The 19865-nt window shown below is 37.7% G+C and overlaps 1 protein-coding gene across 4 annotated transcripts in view; it reads right to left on the reverse strand.

The window, feature by feature from the left end:
- The window catches only part of TPK1 (thiamin pyrophosphokinase 1), a 316777-nt gene that overhangs the window by 129306 nt on the left and 167606 nt on the right, over nt 1–19865 (reverse strand). For all 4 annotated transcript variants that reach the window (XM_070616678.1, XM_070616679.1, XM_008522611.2 and 1 more), the window contains one exon: nt 19339–19434. In XM_070616678.1, the coding sequence (XP_070472779.1) occupies nt 19339–19434 (96 nt within the window). The remainder of the gene's footprint in view (nt 1–19338; nt 19435–19865) is intronic.

Consider the following 19865-nt stretch of genomic DNA (forward strand, 5'->3'; position numbering starts at 1 on the left):
TCTTCCTCAAGTAAAAAGAGGAAGATTGGCAATGGATGTTAGGTTAGGGTGAATCTTCCTCAACATAAAAAAAAAACACTTCCCAATTTAAGTAACGTAATTATTCCTTACAACAAACCTAGTCACACTTTGTTACAGCTATTGATATACTTGTAACATCTCTTTCTAGAGAAGGCCTATGAATCACAGATGCCTGCTACAGTGTTCCCAACACAGTAGACAACAATTACTTATTGAGCTTCCCCTAAGCGTATAAAGCCTCAGGAAAAATTGAACAAATCATCAGAGAGGCAAGAAGCTAATTATTAGGCTGAGTTAATATCATCTAATTCCTACAAAATAGTACTTCCCTCCTTGGCAAGGGATCCAATAGTTAGTGGCTTCTGAAAAGACTAGCTTACTTCACATTTGTCATCTCAGGCAATATTTATTGATCACTTACCATGTGTTAGGCACTACTCTAAACACTTAGGATGTATCAGTAAAAAAGACAAAAACTCCTGCCTTCGTGAAGTTGACACTCAAATGGAGGATAATACAAAATTGATAAAAATAAAAATCTGTATATTAGTCAGAATGCAAAAAGGTCGTAAGTGCGAAGGAGAAAAACAGAGTAGGCGGGAGGTCAAAAATGCCAGGCTACATTGACAGAGTCTCTGAATAGCAGCAAAGATCTGAAGGAGATGAGGGAGCTGGCCAGTATAGGGATACCTGTGGCACATGCTTCAGAGAACAGACGGTATTGGGGTCCCGAACCAGTAACATGGCCCCTGGCATTTTCAAAGAGTATTAGAAGGCTAGTTGCTAGAACTGAATGAGAAATTAGTAGGAGGAATAGGAGAAATCAGAGTAAAATCTAAGTGCTAGATTTGTATAGAGCTTTGTGAAACCACCGTAAAGTCCGTGACTTTTATTAGCATTAAATGGGGAGCTACTTGAGCAAGGGAGTGACACGATCTATATATTTTAAAAAGTCACCATGCTGGGTGTGTTGAGAATAAACTGTAGGGAGGCAAAGAAGAAAGCCAAGAGACCACTAAGAAATTATCATAGGAATACAGACAAGAGGTAAGTTTGCTGGTCCCTATCACTCCATCAAAAACTATTACCAGTGGCATCCTCTTTGCACAATCTGATGGTCAATTCTCACTTCTGGTATTATTTGATCAGTAATATCTGACCAACTCATTCTTACCTCCTCCCAGATACAGTCTCTTCCAGGAAGATGGGCTTCCAGCAAACCATATTCTCTTGATCCCACTGGTTGCTTCTTCTCAGTCTCCTTTGCCAACCTGTTAACTCTGGAGTGGCCCAGGGCAAAGTCCTCGACTCTCTTCTCTCCCCTACCATTGCATTCCCTCCCTTGGTGTTCACACGCAGCCTTGTAGCTTTAAATACCATCTATGTCAACACTTCCTAAATACGTATCCCCAGTCCAGACCTCTCTCCTGAACTCCAAGCTCATATATCCAATTGCTTACTTGACATCTGCATTTGGATATCCAACAGAGATCTTAAAGTTAACCTCATCTTTCCCCTACTCGTGTTCTCCCATTGTCTTCTGCATATCAGTTGCTCCAACCAAAATCCCAGAGTCATCCCTAACTCCTCTCTTTCTCTTATACCCCTTATTTATTCTCTCAGGAAATTCTATTGGCTCTGCTTTCCATATGTACTTCTCACTACCCACAACCAAAGCTCAAGACACCAAAATCCGTCAGGGAGTGTGAGCCACCATTATATCTCACTTGAAATACTACCGTAGCCTTCAAAAGGTCTTTCCGCTTCTGCTCTTATTTCCCTATAAACCATTCTCAATGCAGTATCAAAAATAATCCTCTTCAAGTGGAAATCGGAGTTTGACATTCTTCTGCTCAAAATCCTCCTATCATTTCCCAATGTTTTTTTATTAGGACTTACAAAGTCCTGCCTTATTTGTTATCCAGGCATCTTTCTGACCTCACCTTCTATATCTCTTCTCTTCCTGCTTTCTGCTCCAGCCATGCTCCCTTCATTCTTTCTATTTCTTGAATATGCCAGAGTTCCTCCCACTTCAAGGACTCTGCATTTGCTGTTATTTCTGCCTAGAATGCCATTATCCCCGATATTCACATGGCCAGCTTCTTTACTTCCTTCACTGGTCATCTCTCTAAAAACTTCCCCTCTTCCATGCCAACAGTTCATATCCCCATTATCTGATTTGAATTCTCTCCAAAGCACCTCTTATTATCTAATATTGTGCTAAATATTTTACTTATTTAATGTGCCCTATTACTTGTCATTCCAGTTAAACTAAAAGCCACATGATGGCAGAGATATTCCATCTCTAGTGCTTAGACTGCAGCATGGTACACAATAGGTGTTCGATAAATATTTGTTGAATAAATGAAAGAAGGAAACAAGGGTTGAAGGATAGCAAAAAAGATGGTTAATGCATCAGAGTGCTGGTTGAAGAACTGTTGGAGTTGTGGTCCAAGAGAGTGAGTCAAATGCTTAAAATAGACATTATGGAGGGCTGACAAATCTTGTTATAGACAAGAGCTAGATGTGTTCATAGAATTGAGTAATTGAGGTCAAGAGGTAAACAAGATAACGAGCTGAACAAGGGGATAAGTTCAAGGAAACAAGAGATCGTTGTATTGGAAGGTTCACTCAAGCATATATTGAATTCACCATGAATTAAGACAGTAGTGTTGAAAAAAGTATTGGTGACCTAGATGTTAACTTGATGAAGACATGAAGGGAAATGAACAGGACTATAACAATGAGGACTACAGCAATGAGCGATAAGGGTGATATAATCTGATGACAGGAGATTCAGAGCTGGAGTTTTTAGGGGAGAAGAAGAGCGGAATACAACAGCAGCGTCCAATGCAAATATAATGAGAGACATATGCAATTCTAAATCTTCTTGTAGTTACATGTAAAAAAAAAGAGGTCAAACTTTAAAAATATATTTTAGTGCAATATATCTAAAATATCATTTTAACATGTAATCTGTAATAAAAATATTGGCATGTTGCAAAACTGTATAATCACGTGAAGAATAAAATTGGACTCATACCACTCATAAAAAATAACTTGCAATGGAGTAAAGACTTAAATATAAGACTTGAAACTGTAAAACTCCTAGGAGAAAACACAGGGGAAAAGCTCCTTGACATTGTTCTTGGCAACCATTTTTTAGGTATGACACCAAAAGCACAAGCAACAAAAGCAAAAGTAAGTAAGTGGGACTACATCAAACTAAAAAGCTTCTGCACAGCAAAAGAAACAATCAACAAAATGAAAAGGCAACCTATGGAATGGGAGAAAATATTTGCAAATCATCTATCAGATAAGAGGTTAATATCCAAAATATATAAGGAACTCATATAACTCAATAGGCAAAAAATAAACAATTTGGTTAAAAAATAAGCAGAGGAGCTGAACAGACACTTCCTAAAGAAGACATACAAATCAATCACCAACAAGTACGTGAAAAGATGCTCAACACTAACCATCAGGGAAACGCAGATTAAAACCACAATGAAATATCACCTCACACCTGATAGAATGGCTATTATCAAAAAGGTAAGAAATATAACAAGTGTTGGTCAGGATGTGGGGAAAAATGAACCCTTGTACACTGTTGGTTGGAATGTAAATTGGTGCAGCCACTATGGAAAAAAGTATGGAGGTTCCTCAAGAAATAAAAATAGAAATACCATACGATGCAGCAATCCCACTTCTGGGTACATATCAAAAAAAAAATGAAATCAGGATCTTGAGGACATATCTGCACTCCCATATCCATTGCAGCATATTCACAACAGCCAAGATATGGAAACAAGATAAGTGTCCATCAACAGATGAATGATAAAGAAGATGTGGTATATATCTATTGTGATATACATCTATATATCCATATATTTCTATATACACATACACACAGAATCGAATATTATTCAGCCATAAGAAAAAAGAAAATTCTGCCATCTAGACTACATGGTTGGACCATGAGGGCATAATGCTAAGTGAAATAAATCAGAAGAAGACAAATACTATAGGATCTCACTTATATATGGAATCTAAAAAAGCCATACTCATAGAAACAGAGAGTAGAACAGCGGTTGCCAGGGGCTGAGTGGTGGGGGAAATGGAGACATGTTGGTCAAAAGGTACAAACTCTCAGTTATAAGATGAATAAGCTCTGGGGGTCTAATGTACTGCATGGTGACTATAGTTAACAATACTGTATTATATACTTGAAAGCTGCTAAAAAAGTAAATCTTAAATGATCTCACCACACCACACACAAAAAAAGTCAATTATGTGAGGTGATGGAAGTATTAACTAACTCTATTATGGTGATCGTTTTGCAATATCTATGTGTACCAAATCACCATGTTGTACACTTTAAAATTACCTGATGCTACATGTCAATTACATCTCCATAAAGCAGGAAAAAATATAGAGATATTTTAGAAATACTTTACATTTTTTTCACACTTGGTCTCCAAAGGCCTCAATATCTTTTCCACTAAGAGCACATCTCAATTTGAACTAGCTACATTTCAAGTGCTCACGTGGCTAGTGGCTAGAGTTTTGGACAGCACAGATGTAGAAACAGCAAAAAAGCAGTGAAGACACCTACTCCTACCACCAGGGCCCATTCTAGAAAAATCATGGGAGAAAAAACAAACAAAACAGCAGCACTACTATGGCTGCAGAGAATTGCTGTCCTTAGAGAAAAGCCCAGTTAATGCTAGAGTCAGATAAACAGACATTGCGAATATAGGGGACCGTAGCGAGGATGGATCACGAACTTCAGAGGGCACCAAAAGGGAGCGTGCACATATTCTCCAGCAAGTGTATTTATTTTTTAATATGCTTACCATTCCCTAAAGAATGGAAGGTAGTCTCAGAGGCTAACATGTTTTCTATTGGTTGTGATGCATCAAGAATTCAGTGTTTACAATTCTAAAAAGTGAGTATTTTAAATAATGTATTGTGCACACATACCCACAAGTACCCAGCACATAATATATCTATTATGCCATATTTTGTACTATATAAAATGTAAGAAATCCATTTCTATCTGGTTTCTATACATTTCCTACACTCAAATCAGGGTATCTTATATGCACCTTTTTTTGTTAGCAATGGGGAGTAGTAGGAATAAGGGTTGCCTTTAGCTCTTCATATGCAATCATGTCTAGCAAAAGGAACCCTGAAACCCCGGGTTAATACATTGGAAATCTGACTACATATAATGTGGTCTATTTACCCCTTTAATAGCCATGTAACCACATACAAGTTACATGACCTCCTTGTGACTTAGTTGGCTCATCTATAAAGGAAGGGGGGGTGGACTAAATTCACTAACATATTTTTCAAGATTCTTTTTACTTTTAACAGTCCACGTAAAGGTCTCTGGTTTACACCATAACAGGTTAAACAATAATCGTGTCTATTCTGTTTAGAAAATAAATGAAAAACTAGGCTTTGTGTTATTTGCCTTAATAGAATTATGACAAGACTGGCTGAGGGATATGTAACACCAAAAGGAGAAGTAATTGCATTTTTCTATGATGGCAATAAAAACCCTTCAGTAAACAAATGACATGTTTTTCTCCATTTGTCCTCCAAAAAACTTAGATACAGCAGGCATGAAGTCTATAGCAGGGACAGTGGCTGTCAGCATATTTTAATTACATTTATTTCCCATAAATTGAATTCTGGAGATGCATAAATGGACAATTTCTTTGTGGCTCTCCCTGATAGATAGGGTGACCATCCAAGTTAACATTCAAACTGAGACACTTTTAAAAGTAAAGGGAGACATTATAAATAATTACACCAAGAATACAGGCATAAACTGGGACTATCCCATGTAAACCAAAACACACGTTTACCCTACTGTTTGAGAATTACAACATTAACACAGCCAACTTAAAATTAAAAACTAGGGTCACAAAAAATTTAGACATTATTCTTAAGCTCCTCTTAACTTTCAAAGATCCGCACTGCACTACAGTTGGGCTTGAACAGTAGGATGCAATTCCTTGGTCCAAATATTAGATGCTCTAATTTAAAGATGGAAGACCCAACTCAAGCTACAAAGAAAAGAGTCAGATCAAGACAGAGCAAAAAGAAACTGACAAAAAACCAGCAATATCAAATATGTTTTAATAAGCCTATAGAATAATTCCAGTGACCGATGTGAAGAACAATGAGACACCAGAGAAATTAAAGTCCTCAGATTTTATGGTATCAGAATATACTGTACTGACAAGCACGGAATACACCTGGCTGGATCTTGGCAGTTTGTGGAAACAACACTATGGGGATCCCATTTAAATTTCAAGCAGGCCCAAGGAGTCACGGTTTAATGTAAGTCTGTTTGAGCAGCATAACGAGGCTTCTGTTCACAGATGAGAAGTCTAAGAAAATTCAGGATTTTTCTAAAATAATTCCTACTCCATCCTCCCTGCTGCAGCCTTAATTGAGGCATCATCATTCTTACCTGAATAACCCCAGTGGCCTCCTTCCTGGGCTTCTATAACCAAGCCATCTTCCACTTGATTATGAGAGGAAGCTTTCTACATCTCAAATCTGATCATGCCAATGTTCTCCTTAAAATCAAGCATCGGCTTTCCAGAATCTACAAGATAAAGTCCAATCTCCTCCATAGTCACCTCCTCAACTTCCAGCCCATGTACATTCTAGAAATGCTTTAGTTCTCAGAAGACAACACAAGATTTCAAATCTCAGTGCCTGGACCGTCCCCTTTACTCTCCCTCCCTGTAAAGGGTGTGATTCCTGTATTTTCAAAGGATGCCCACCTCCACTTCCTAAAAAAAATAAACCTGTTTGAACAGTGTTTTTATCCAACTTTGTCAAATTGTAAATATGTTGTTATTAAGAAACGTCATAAAGTTTACGCAAAACTTGTTTTTGAATATGCTATTTTAAAGAAAAGTTAAAAAAAAAAAAAGAATGCAGAGAGGGGGCATATTTATACCTGAAAAGTGAGCAATGTATACAAACCTGTTAGCATTTGAGAGAAAGCTATGGAGGCAAGCATAGCGATCCAGGCTAAGACACCCGACTGCTATCAACCATGGTAAAGCTTTTAGCATAAAAGCTCAGGCAGCTCATACCCTCACTGACCATCGGGAACTTATTCTGTTCCTGTGCCTCTCTGGAGAGCTCAGCCGAGGGACTCCAACCTCCCAGTGCAGAATGTAAGAAACTTGCTGGCAGAGGCCCCTGACACTGGCTGCAAGTCAGCAATGGAGGAGGCCAGGAGGGACTGACCCTCCCAATAAGGCTGTGTGTGTGTGGTCCCCTCTCTGCTAGTTCATTCTGTTGGCTTGTGAAAGGAAAAAGGTATAAGTATTGCACTAACCAAGTGTGTATATGTGATTAGTACTTTCAGTGTTAGTGGCCCTTTGATATCCCAAACCTAAGAATTTTACCTTTAAGCTTGAATCTTCAGAATAAAACACTCCCCTTTTCTGGTTAGCTCCTATTCTACCTTCCAGACAAAGCTGAGTCACCACCTGCATGAGGAGAGTCTACACTGGAGAAAGTTCACTTCCACAGGCTTCTCACCTGTCTGATCACACCTGTACTAAAGCACTATCGACAATGTATCAGGATAATCTGCTTACAAGGGCATCCACTCCAAAGGCCACGAATTCTTAGAGTCAGAAACCGCATCTCATGTAGTTGCATTTCTCAACCTCCAACACTTAGCCGAGCGGCCTGCATGCACGTAACAGATGTGTGTTAGTTGAACGGTTGCCATGTTTATGCTTTGTCTTTGGCAAACAAAAAGAAGAGCAGTCATCATCAAGTATATATTTTAAGTCTATTTTCTAAGGTCCCTATTTCTTTCTCAGACTCTTGATGAGGACAACGACTAAAGAGTTATTCTTCAAAGAATCCTATTATTAATTCTTTCATTACTGTCATTAGAATTTCCACCCTCCAACTCAGCTTTCATACATTACACTATTTTTCTAAATTTTTCTAAATTATCAAGATAGTTCAGAAAATGGATTATTACCATTATCTGTGGTTCAAAATTCAAATCTTTATCTAGAGATTAAAGATTCTTCATATGTTGACCCCACACAATGTTTCTAACACTGACGGCTGCTGTGACCACTTCTTGTCCTTTGAACTTTTACTGAACATACTGTTTGAGTTTTTCTTTGTTTACCCTCAGAGTGTCATTAAGAATCCCTGAAAACTCTTTAATTTCAGGTACCCTGGTCATGACTGAGTATAGGACAATGACTGAGCTCATTCCCAGAACGATGAAATGCTTTTTTGATTTACCCTGGGCAAGGTTTTGAATGTTTTAGTTCAACATTTCAAGCCTGGTTGTAATAACAGTGCTGTCTTTCCTCACAGATCTGTCCTGATTAATAATATTTCCTTGATTAACTGGATGAAAGGTTCTCAAGCCATATCACTGAGCTCCCTGGGGACGGGACATCTTTTCCATATAAACAAAACCACAGTGTGATATATATATAAAGGTGGAAATTTGTTATTTTTCCTTCCCATGTAAGTACACCAAGGATGGCAAGAGTGAATTTGCATTTATTTACATTTCTCTATATCAGGAAGTGAGTGCCAAGGAGAACTGAATAGAATAAATAAAACACACACTCATAGGGTTTTTATACATGATCTTATTCTATTATCTCTGCTGAAAATTAAATTCTTTGAAGAGTCAGGAATATATTTATGAGTAAGTAAAATTACATAAAATCACAGTCTGTATAAAGAAATAACGTGAATATTATAAAATTTACTAGGGGTGATTATGGTCTCCAAACCTCTCACACTGTCAGGATATGAAGATATTTCTAGGGAAAAGGAATTCGAAACCATTCCTTTTGAATTACGACGGTCAAGAGAAATGGAAAAATACATTATTTGTGGTTTGGAACACTCAAAATACCTAGCATAGCATTTTCAGTGCAGTTGGTAATTAGTGTAAAATGATGAAGGAAATTATGACTTATATCACATTCTGAAACAACTGGCTATTTGGAAGTGGAGTTTGAAAGAATATTACAATTTGTGTTACATAAATGTTGTTCATACAATCTAAACAATTCCTACGTAGATGAACAAAAAAATTCATATCTTCCTTTTTGACCATCCTACTCAAAAAGCACCAGATATTTCTTGCTCTGGCTAAAAACTTTCTAGCATGTATGATGTCATACTACAGCTGAGCATTTGAAAGAGCATCAAACTGTCATTTTTCCCATTCTGCAGAAACTGGGCTGTGAAGCACTAGGAAACGGAATCTGTATCCTCTTTCTTTAGTCATTACCTCCACTGAGAAAGTTGAAGGGAGACAGATAATTTTCCAAACCTTTTTGCAAACAGACTGACTTTGGTAAGAGAGGCTTTGGTCCCAGAAGATTAGTATTCTACACTTGTGATCATTTTTAATAGCAATTATCCTCTCTTGCATCATCATGATTCATTTTCACCCAACATATTTCTTGCTTTGCTTCAGCCATAAAATAAGTTTTTGCTGCATATTCTTGTCCAAAGTGATAAATGAAACTCTTGGTTCCCATGTCTGAACGGATTAGAGTCAGCTATCTGTAGTACTTTGGGTGCATTATTTTCACAAGGTTTAGTGGTATAAAACTCTCTGCATTTTTTATTGACCAGTTTATAATAGCTGGCTATCAGACTTGCTGTAGTGCAATCCTTAGGTTTTGCATCTGGTGCAATACAAACAGTTTACATTAATTATCCCCTTCCTACCTTCTGGGAAAATAGAGAACATTTTAGTGCAAATTTTGCAGTTGGTCATTAACGCTCTGGTTTCTAGATTTGCACTGGACCATTCTATAATGCCAAGCGAGAATGGTAAAACTGTTACTGCAGTGACATTAATTACTTCAAGCTTATTTCTTGCAGTGTAGTAAGTTTGCTCCAGCTAATCATGTATACACAGTCGCTGATCACCTCATCATCCTCAGATTTACCTCAGCTATAAGCAAGCTATTTGCTATTTTGCCAAATATATTCTACATCCATGAGCACAATAGTAAACTGAGTGCAATGTGGGATAAAATATTTGTTCAATAATTTTTTCCTTTCTGAAATAATTTCCTTTATTTTTATGGATGCTTAAAAATAAGAATCTTGAGGGTCAATTTTATAGGCATCTAAAATTTCTAGTAGAAATGGATGAGGAAACAGAACCAAAATGTAATCAGCATACTTTGAATTCTTATTTCCTAATATGTTTCAAAATATCTTGATCCAGCTGTTCATACTGGGAATTACGCGCATTCACATATGTGTTGATTGGGGAAAGTTCACAGTGGATACAGGAAAGAAGCTGGTATCCTCTTATTTTCTATACTCATCTTATACTCTATGCACCTGGATTTTAGTATGCTTCTTGCTTTCATGGACCAACACATTGACCATAGAATGCATCGACCATGGACCTGCTGCTGGAAAAATAGAAAGTCATGGAAGCAGAAAGACATCTACATCCAGCTACTAAAAGAGAAGAAGGATGCAAAGTGAATACTATAGGATTCCATCTTCTCCTCTGATTTCAACAGAACTTTCTGAGATATCCAGGCTCATCACCTAACACAAAGAATGTATTTCTATGTATATATCTCTCTTCTCCTGATTACTTAACTACCACTGAAAATATACTGATCTGATATACACATTCCTGTGACAAGCAGTAACATCGTTTCAGTTCTTCAGTCATGACTTAAACTATAAGCAAATAGGGGCTGGCCTCATGGCTGAGTGGTTAAGTTTGCGCGCTCTGCTGCAGGCAGCCCAGTGTTTCGTTGGTTCGAATCCTGGGAGTGGACATAGCACTGCTCATCAAACCACGCTGAGGTGGCGTCCCACATGCCACAACTGGAAGGACCCACAACGAAGAATGTACAACTACGTACCAGGGGGCTTTGGGGAGAAAAAAGGAAAAAAAATAAAATCTAAAAAAAAAAAAAAGAAAACTATAAGCAAATAATTTCTTAAAAATATAGATACTATCATCATAAACAATCATAATTACGGATGTAGGTACTGCCACATGTAGTATGTTTTGCTAAGGGATATGCAGAATGAGAAAGAGAAATTTGATAATCTACTAAGCAATTTCAGGATGTTCTATTCTATGTGCAGTATTCTCACAGAAGTCCTCAAGACACAGTTCCTCCTCCCTCTGCAGTTTCTGTATCTTCACAATACAGTAACTCAAAATAAAATAGCTCTTTTCATCTAAGGTCAGCATTTCCTCTGCAGAAGAACATCCCACCAACCCTATCTGTAGTTCTTTGCATTAATAAGAAATTTTATCTGGCAAGTGAATCATCAACTGACATTCCTGGTAAGCAGATAAACTTAACCCTTGTCCCAGGGCCTATAAAAGCAGCCTCTCCTCTGGCGGGGATGGATCAGGCTGCCACAGCCTCTAAGGCAGTCAGCTTTTTATATCCGTAGCAACATCTCCTGAGTCACTTCAAACCACTGGGAGTATCCATTTTCTCTAGTTCCCCAGCACTTAAGAAAGATTTCTGGTCTCTAAGAAGGAATTTCTCTTTTGAAGGATTCTCCAAAATGACCTAGGAAATAGCCTGCTTGTTCACTCGTCCGCAAATATTTTTCTTCTCCTTGCTTCCTCGTCTGATATTTCACTTGTACAGCATTTGTTCCAGAACCTGAATGTGGAAGTAGTTACTCTGGCACTCAACAAAGAGAACACTGTTGACTACATACTAAAAATCAAGAGGTGATTTGTGTAGACAAACTTACGTATAGCTGAATATCTGTGTGTCTGTGTGTCTGTGTCTGTGTGTGTGTGTGTGTGTGTGTGTGTGTGTACATCATGTTGCTTTCTAGAATCTCAGAAAAGTTATCAATTTAAGTTTACAACACCTCTTTAAGGTAGATAGGCACAGGCAAGAAGGTCGAGAAACTTGTCGTAAAAGTCTTACATTGCGTCAGCTACAGAGATGATGTTGGAATTGTACGGTATTGCTATCAGTATTCCTTCAAGGAAGTTGGCAAGATTTATTCTTATCAAGTTTGCAGTGGTGATGGCTAATGAGACAACCCCTATATGCCCTCATTTTTTAGCTCTCGACTTTCACAAGTAACTTAAAACTTGGAAAAAGAAGTAGGTCCCAGAAGTTATAAAATACCAATTAATGAAATGGAAAGAAGATATCATATGAACCGTACTATTTTTAATTACACACAATGGGCATCCCCTGCCTGAGAAAATGAAGAGGAAAATCGCAGGTACACATATGATCAAATAACAGCGGATCTCACCACGTACTGTGAAAACCAAAAAATTTTCAATTCTAATGCGACAGAGCTGGGGCAGTGGAACAAGCCTTGTTAAAGTTAAAGCAGATTACTCAAAAAAGTTTGCCAACATTTGATAAAAAGGTTTGCAAAGAAAGGATTTCCTCTTATATTTACATATTCAATCTCAATAAATATTTATGGAGTGCCCACAATGTGCCAGGTATTGTTTTCGGTGCTGGGGATATTGCAGACAATGAACATGCACAATTCCCTGCCCACACGAAGTTTACATTCCAGTGAGTGAAGACGTAATAGAAACAAATACCCTAAATACATCATATAGAGAAAATCAAGCAGGGAAGGGTATCGGACTGCTGAGCCAAGAGATGGGAGAGGAGCTGGGGCGACAGGTGCTATTTTAAATAAAGTGGTCACGGAAGGCCTCACTGATACAAGCTGCAATTTCAATAAAAAAGAAAATCACATTCCATTTTCTCAAAGGAAAAGTTAAAAGGTGAAATAGAGAAGGGTTCTATATGAATAATTATTAACAAACAAAGTGGAGTCTATTCTGCAGAGGCAAGTTAAAGCATTTCTTATAGTCTGGATTATTCTACAGTTACCTGTACTTGTCTCCTCTATTAGACTGGAGACTACTTGAGGCTGCGGATTTAGTCCCCTAATTATAGCATAATGACTTAGCAGACAGGTACTAGATAAAAATTTGTTAAATTGATTGGAAAAAGATCCCCAGTAGCTTCCATAGTCCATCTACGGGGAGAAAGTACACCTTTGGACTCTAAAGTACACTTCTGACTAATCTCGGAGTAATACATCCCTCGGTGAGCATCAGGCACACAACGGCCATCGCAGGGCTGGAGAGGCTGGAGAGGCTGGAGCACATCTCCCTCATCTCCCTCCATCCAGGCACGGTGCAAACAGCGGTTAGCTGAGGTGCAACTCACCTCCCTGTTGGATTCCACTACTAAACGTACAGATGCCATTCTCGCTGGGTCCCTGGGAATAGGGGAAGTTGAAGACCTCCCCAGAAAACACTTCCATGTGTAAGGAGTACTCCATTTAATCCAAGGTTCTGATATTAACACAATTCTTGTAAAATTAGAGTATGTCCAAAAGAAAGATGCTAGAATGTTAACTTGACTTATTGTGGTGATCATTTTGCAATATATACAAATATCGAATCATTATGTTGTACACAGGAAACTAATAAAATGTTGTATGTCAATTATACCTCAAAGAGTCACTCCTGATAAAATCACATCTGGTGCCAGTTCTGTCTTTGACTGAGTCCTACCACACTTTGTAGTAGATCTCTTGGGGAACTGGGAAGCGTGAGGACTTGGGCTGTCACTATAGTTTAAACACCATCACAGGCCCAGCTAAGATGCTCAAGCAGGCACAGTCTTCACGTAAAATAGTTGCCTAAACATGCACCAGAGACTTGCAATTTAAACTTGTTGAGGAAACACATTAAAGGTGAGAGAGTTTATAAAAAGGTATTTCGATCTGCCTAAGTGCTAAGGAGTACTTGCCTTTTTCTTCTATATTACTGTGAGTCATGTCAAAAAGGTTATTACATCATTCCACAGTCATAGCATATTTGAAACAGTGAATACATTTTTTTCAAGTCAACTTTTTCATTTTGGAATAATTCTAGATTTAGTAAAAAGTTGCAAAGACAGTACACAAAGTATATCCTTCATCAGGCTCCTGCCAATGTTAACATCTTATATAACCAAGGTACATTTGTCACAACTAAGACTGACACTGCCACACTGCTATTAACTAAACTCTGGACTTAATTCACATTTCACCAGTTTTTCCACGAATGTCCTTTTCCTGTGTCAGGATATAAATCAGAATACCACATTGCATTTAGTTTTCATGTCTCTTTCATCTCTGGTTTGTGGCAGTTTCTCAATCTTTCCTTGCTTTTCAGGACCTTGAAAATGTAATTAGTGTAATTTGGTCAGCTATTCTGTAGAATAATCTTCAATTTGGATTTCTCTGATTTATTTTAAAGATTAAACTGGGATTACAGGTTTTAGGGAGGAACTCTAGAACTGTCCGTCTCACCCTATATCTATCTTGAGGGTTATGAGCTATCAACCTGCACTATCACTAATGATATTAACTCTGATTACTTGATTAACTAATCAGATTAATTAATCTGATTAATTAAGTAAGTAATCTGCCAGGTTTCTGTACTGTAAAGGTAGTATTTATCCCTTTCCAGAATACATGTTTACACACACAACAGAGTGACTCTATTTGCTTTAGATGAGATGGGAATCTTGCCTAAGACATCAGCTCAGGAGAGCAGGCTGCGCTGAAGACGCCGGAGGACTTGGAAGATACTTCCCAGAGCACTCTCTCGTTCCCCCTGCAACCCTACGGGTCAGATCTTACTATACTGATGAGTAATTACTCCAATCAGATACAGTCAGTCTTAAATTTGATTTTTAAGTGAGGAGCAAGAATATTTAGTACAAACATAAAACAAAGCCATTGGTCCATTACAAAACAACAAGGTATACCTAACCCCAATACTCATAATTAGTGGATATAAATAAATACTCTAAAACTCATAGTATTTGCAGATGTAGAAACATAATGTATCTACCTGAGAAACGCCATGAAGGAATTAAGTAGAAAGACCAATATTCCTTACGAAAGTCCTAATCATCAATAGCCAAGAACTCCAACTCAGATACAAATACATAGAAACTATCTTAATACATATAAATCACAATTCAATACCTGCTCAGGCTACTAAAAGAATTTTAAAAACCTTAATATAATATGTAATAATCCTATAGTCTTTATGTAGTATTTAATTTGTAGTTATAAAATTGCTTAAAAAACAACATACTATAAATGGGCTAAATGTACTGAAGTTTTAGCAAATAAAACTAGAAAAAGTTTGAATCTACACAAATACAGTGTGAAATTAATGGCAAATTTTCTGTCCAAATTTCGTCTAATACAAAGACTGTGTTTAAAATATCAGAAACTGAAGTAACTAATTTTATTGCCATATAATACTAGGAAATATCCTAGACTGTATTTTAGGAGACTTGTTATTCTTAGGGCCTTATAATCTAGATTTATTTCTGCTTCATCCTAAGCAACATACATCTTACAGTTTGAGAAACTTGGAGCCATTGCTTTTAATATTTTCCACTGAATTCCAGGGTTTAGATCTCAAGTGCGTATCACAGCATCAGAAAATATACGTACTCTTTGAAGATTCTGTCATATCAGATGGCCTCCTGGTAATATATTATTCATGGCCCAGGTACAGTTAAGCAAATGGCAAATACAAAAGCAAAGTATTAAAAATTCACTTGTATCAGAGAACCTTTTTGCAGAAGAATAAAAGTTGAGCGTTGGCAGGTTTAAAATAGATAAATAAATAAATAAGGTAATTTAGGGAAATCTTTTTTTTTTTAATTAATCTCATGTTCTAGATAGTAAACTCTTTTAAGATAAGGACAGACCCTCATCTAAATTTTAAAAAATTCTAATGTTATGCAGTATAGTTCCTTAACATATTAAATACTACTTTGCATTCAATTTACTTAGATTATAATTAACATTTTTATAGTATATGCTAATAAGATCTTACTATAAAATACAGGCACTTTGATTACAAATTTAAATTTACAATTTAATAAGTGGAAAAACAGAAATGTATGAGAATTTGATAAGATTTATTAGGTGGAGAAGTATAAAGGATTTTTTGATGCAGTTTATGTGTATTTGACGGAGAAATGTTTAAAAGCCCTCGTGGTGCTCTCATTTGGGATAGGAGGACGTGTGGAGGGGAATCCTCCCTTACTTTCCTTCCTAATCTTTCTAATCTTGCTCTGCTTTTGCTATTATATTAAATCAAACACAACTTTGTACTGGCAGGTTAAATGAAAAGTCAGGCGGAAGCTCACGATACCCCATTTCGCCAGATATAATATAACCACCTCTTTCAGTGTGAATGAGAGCTATCTTGGAACGTTTTCATTGTGAGTAACATAGCCTTCAGTTTATCTACCTATGCTTTTTAAAACACCAAGCTAATCACACCATTCTCCATTTTAAAACTCTTCAGACTATCTGCCATCAGTCACTGACATGCCATCCAGCCTCCCTGTGCAGCACACCACTTCTCCTTGCCCACTCTTCTCCCCTTCACAAATTCCTATTTGTTTATTATGTCTCAGCCCTCTCAAAAAGCCTTTGCCCTAACTGTGTTATGTTCTACTCTCCCGTGCATTCCCATAGTGCATAACACAGACCCAACATTCCCAGAGCACCTCGTACATTCAAACAGCTGCTGTTCAGTTGTGAATAAGACAGACCTGATCCCAGGTTCATGACTATACAGTCAAACTGGGAAGAAAGGATTCCGGCAAACAACTAGAAATAATAACAAAATTATTAGACATGTTCAGAGTGCCTTAGAAGAGAAATAAAGGGAGTATAGAAGTGAGGAGTCTAACCTAGAGGGATGGTGAAGGAAAGTCCTCCTTAAGGAGGTCAGGCACACTCTGCCACCGTGGTCTAGGTAAAGACAAGGAAGAATACAAAAAGTATTCAAAAAGTTCTAGGCAGAGGGGGCAGCATATGCAAAAAGACCTTAAGGCAGTAGAGTAGAGGGAATATGGCATATTTGAGGAACAAAGAGAAACAGTGATGCAAGATGAGGCTGAAGAATGCACTGGGACCATCTCACGCCAGGGGCCAGTGGCAGCCATGCAGGTACACTACTCCATCTCCCCCAGAAGGAACCCATTGTTGAGCTGTGAAGAGGGCAGTTAGTTGTCATGGTCCAGTGGCAACTCCTTCAGGATGCAGCACAGCATGCCACCAAGGACACAGTCATCTCTGGCAGCATCTAGTCCCTGACTAAGCACATTGGGAGGAGGAGAGTCTGGCCCTTTCTGCCCAATGCAGGAGTCCTCTAACAGGTACTTTCACTTCAGGCCTCCCCACTGGACTGGCCAAGGCTTTGTCAGACTTGTTTCACAGATCATATACACCTGATCACCCTTTCCCCCAGTTTGAGGTTCTCTCTGGATTTTGGTCTTGTTGAGTTTGAGATATGATTATTTGTTCCGAGATTCAAGGACAGAATACTGTATTATAGATACTATCAATTAGACACAACAAACAAGACTCACATAATTGCATTCCCAGCTTTCAATTATTTCACTGGAGGTGCTGGGCAAATTGAAACACAATTGCGAAGATTTATAATATTTTTTCTAAGAAACTCAAAATCAGCTATGTCTGGATGAAGCAGATAACTCTCAATGGGCTGTGCTCTGTTTTCATTAAACAAATATTTAATTATAGCAATTTATTGCTGGAAATAGCACAATACATTTGGTATAATTCAAGCTACAACAGAGATGAGAAATGTTCGCTCAACTACTTTTGTTGAGTTTGTGCAATGAGTTACTTGCCAATTACGATAGTTAACAAGGGTTTTCTTCAAAGGGAGAAAAGGGTCTGCTGCCTCAACTTAGTAAATAGATACTAGAATCAACCTTTGATCAACTTTTGCGAGGCAGTAAGTTTTTGTTAGAGTTGCTTCTCCAACACCTACCTTGTCCTGCCACATGGATATTAGTCACATAGGTGGACTACATGAGACATGTAGATTGATCCCACCCCCTGCTCCAATCCAAGACAATCAGGATACTCTCATCCTGTTGGCCAAAACCAAGAGTGGCCTAATGGAGAGATCTCAGGACTTAAGTTTGATCATGGTGGGAAGTGATGTCCCTTCCCCTTAACCCCCCAAATGACAAGCGGTAAAAAGTTGCTACAGGTGGCCCCTGGAGACGATCAGGGAAACCAGGCTGAAGATAAAGCCTAAACAGCAGAGCCAAGACAACCAAATAACAGATATGAGATCTGACTGAGCTGTGTCTGAAGACTGCCCTATCTCACTTGATGGAGGCCAGATGGAAATGCATCTCCTATTATTTGTACTATCAGAAGTATTCTAGGGGCTGGGCTGGTGGCATAGTGGTTAGGTTCACGTGCTCTGAATTGGTGGCTTGGGTTCGCAGGTTCAGATCCTGGACATGGACTTAGCACTGCTTGTCAAGCCATGCTGTGGCAGCACCCCACATAAAATAGAGGAAGACTGGCACAGATGTTAGTTCAGGTACAATTTTACTCACCAAAAAAAAAAAAGCATTCCAATGTACAAGAGTGTCTTTCTAGTTTTCTTAGCTTAAAATTACATATTTTATTATGCATCTCAGCTTACCTTCTTGCCCCTGCCAGGAAAATAACGGTCAACTGTCATTCCACACTTGGGGTTTAATTTTGTTGATCTTTATTAAACACAGACTTAAAAATTTTTGCACACCATTTCAACAAGTATCAAAAAATATTGTAAAATATAATAAAATATAAACGTGTATTAGCTCATTAATGTGATTAAACAGCTGAATGCTAGGTGAAAAATCATCACTGAATGCCTTAAAGGGTCCATAAATACAAAGCAGCAGACTCTTCTCTGATTTAAAAAAAAGTTGATAACATTTTGTTTATATAAGACTTTGCAATGATGACTCATAGATCATATCTGAGCCACATTTGTTTGTTTTGCCCAGACAATATTTAAACACACATATAAAAAAAACAGATAGCTCTTCATAACAACAATCAACCAGAGATGAAAAGTTTCTACTTACTTTAGACCAAAAATGAGCTGCCAGTTTGGATTACTTTATACAAGGCCCACTTGACCCACTTTGTGACCTCACCACTGTAAGATATTTCAGTCTGTGACCTCTGGCTTAAGTGCTCACGTTAATGTTTTGGCAGCTAAGTACGGATTTATTTGATGTATTGAAAAAACCTGACACAGAACCCAAAAAATCAGCGCAAAAGCAAATAACAGTTTCAGATGAGTAAAAACTTTAAACAGGATCTTTCACATACTGGGCAGTAAGATTCCAACCATCAGACAGGGGCATGTCTCACCTGTAGGTCTTTTTCTTCTATCTTCTTTTGGAGCACGTCAAGGCACTTGGTAAAGTCAGTATGGTCTTGATCAGGAGTTGAAATAATCTCACATCCCTGTGTGTTAAAGTAGGAGAAAAGGTAAAAATAAGTGATGATGTCAACCTTATGAAGGAGATCAAGAGATATGAAAGTAAAGATAAGGTATCAGTAGACACACCACATTATGCCTGTATTATACCCCAATCATCAGAATCACTATCATTATCTTTTTATTTCACATAATAGGACATCTCAGGAATGGTGTCAGAATATTACAATAATCGTCTGATTATGACAATCATTTTACCCAAGAAAAGTACAGATTATATTACATTAATGGCCTTTTTAAAAATCACTGCTGTGATGACATTCAAGATTAACATAAGGACTTGGGTACAAGTACTATAAAACATACTCACAGTGAAATTGCCTGAAATTAAAATGAAACTATTTCTAAAATGCTTTGAATTTCTTTAAGCAGACCTCCTAAGTTTACTTACATGAAT

The sequence above is a fragment of the Equus przewalskii genome, chromosome 4, assembly GCF_037783145.1.
Source record: "Equus przewalskii isolate Varuska chromosome 4, EquPr2, whole genome shotgun sequence".
NCBI classification, from domain to species: Eukaryota; Metazoa; Chordata; class Mammalia; order Perissodactyla; family Equidae; genus Equus; species Equus przewalskii.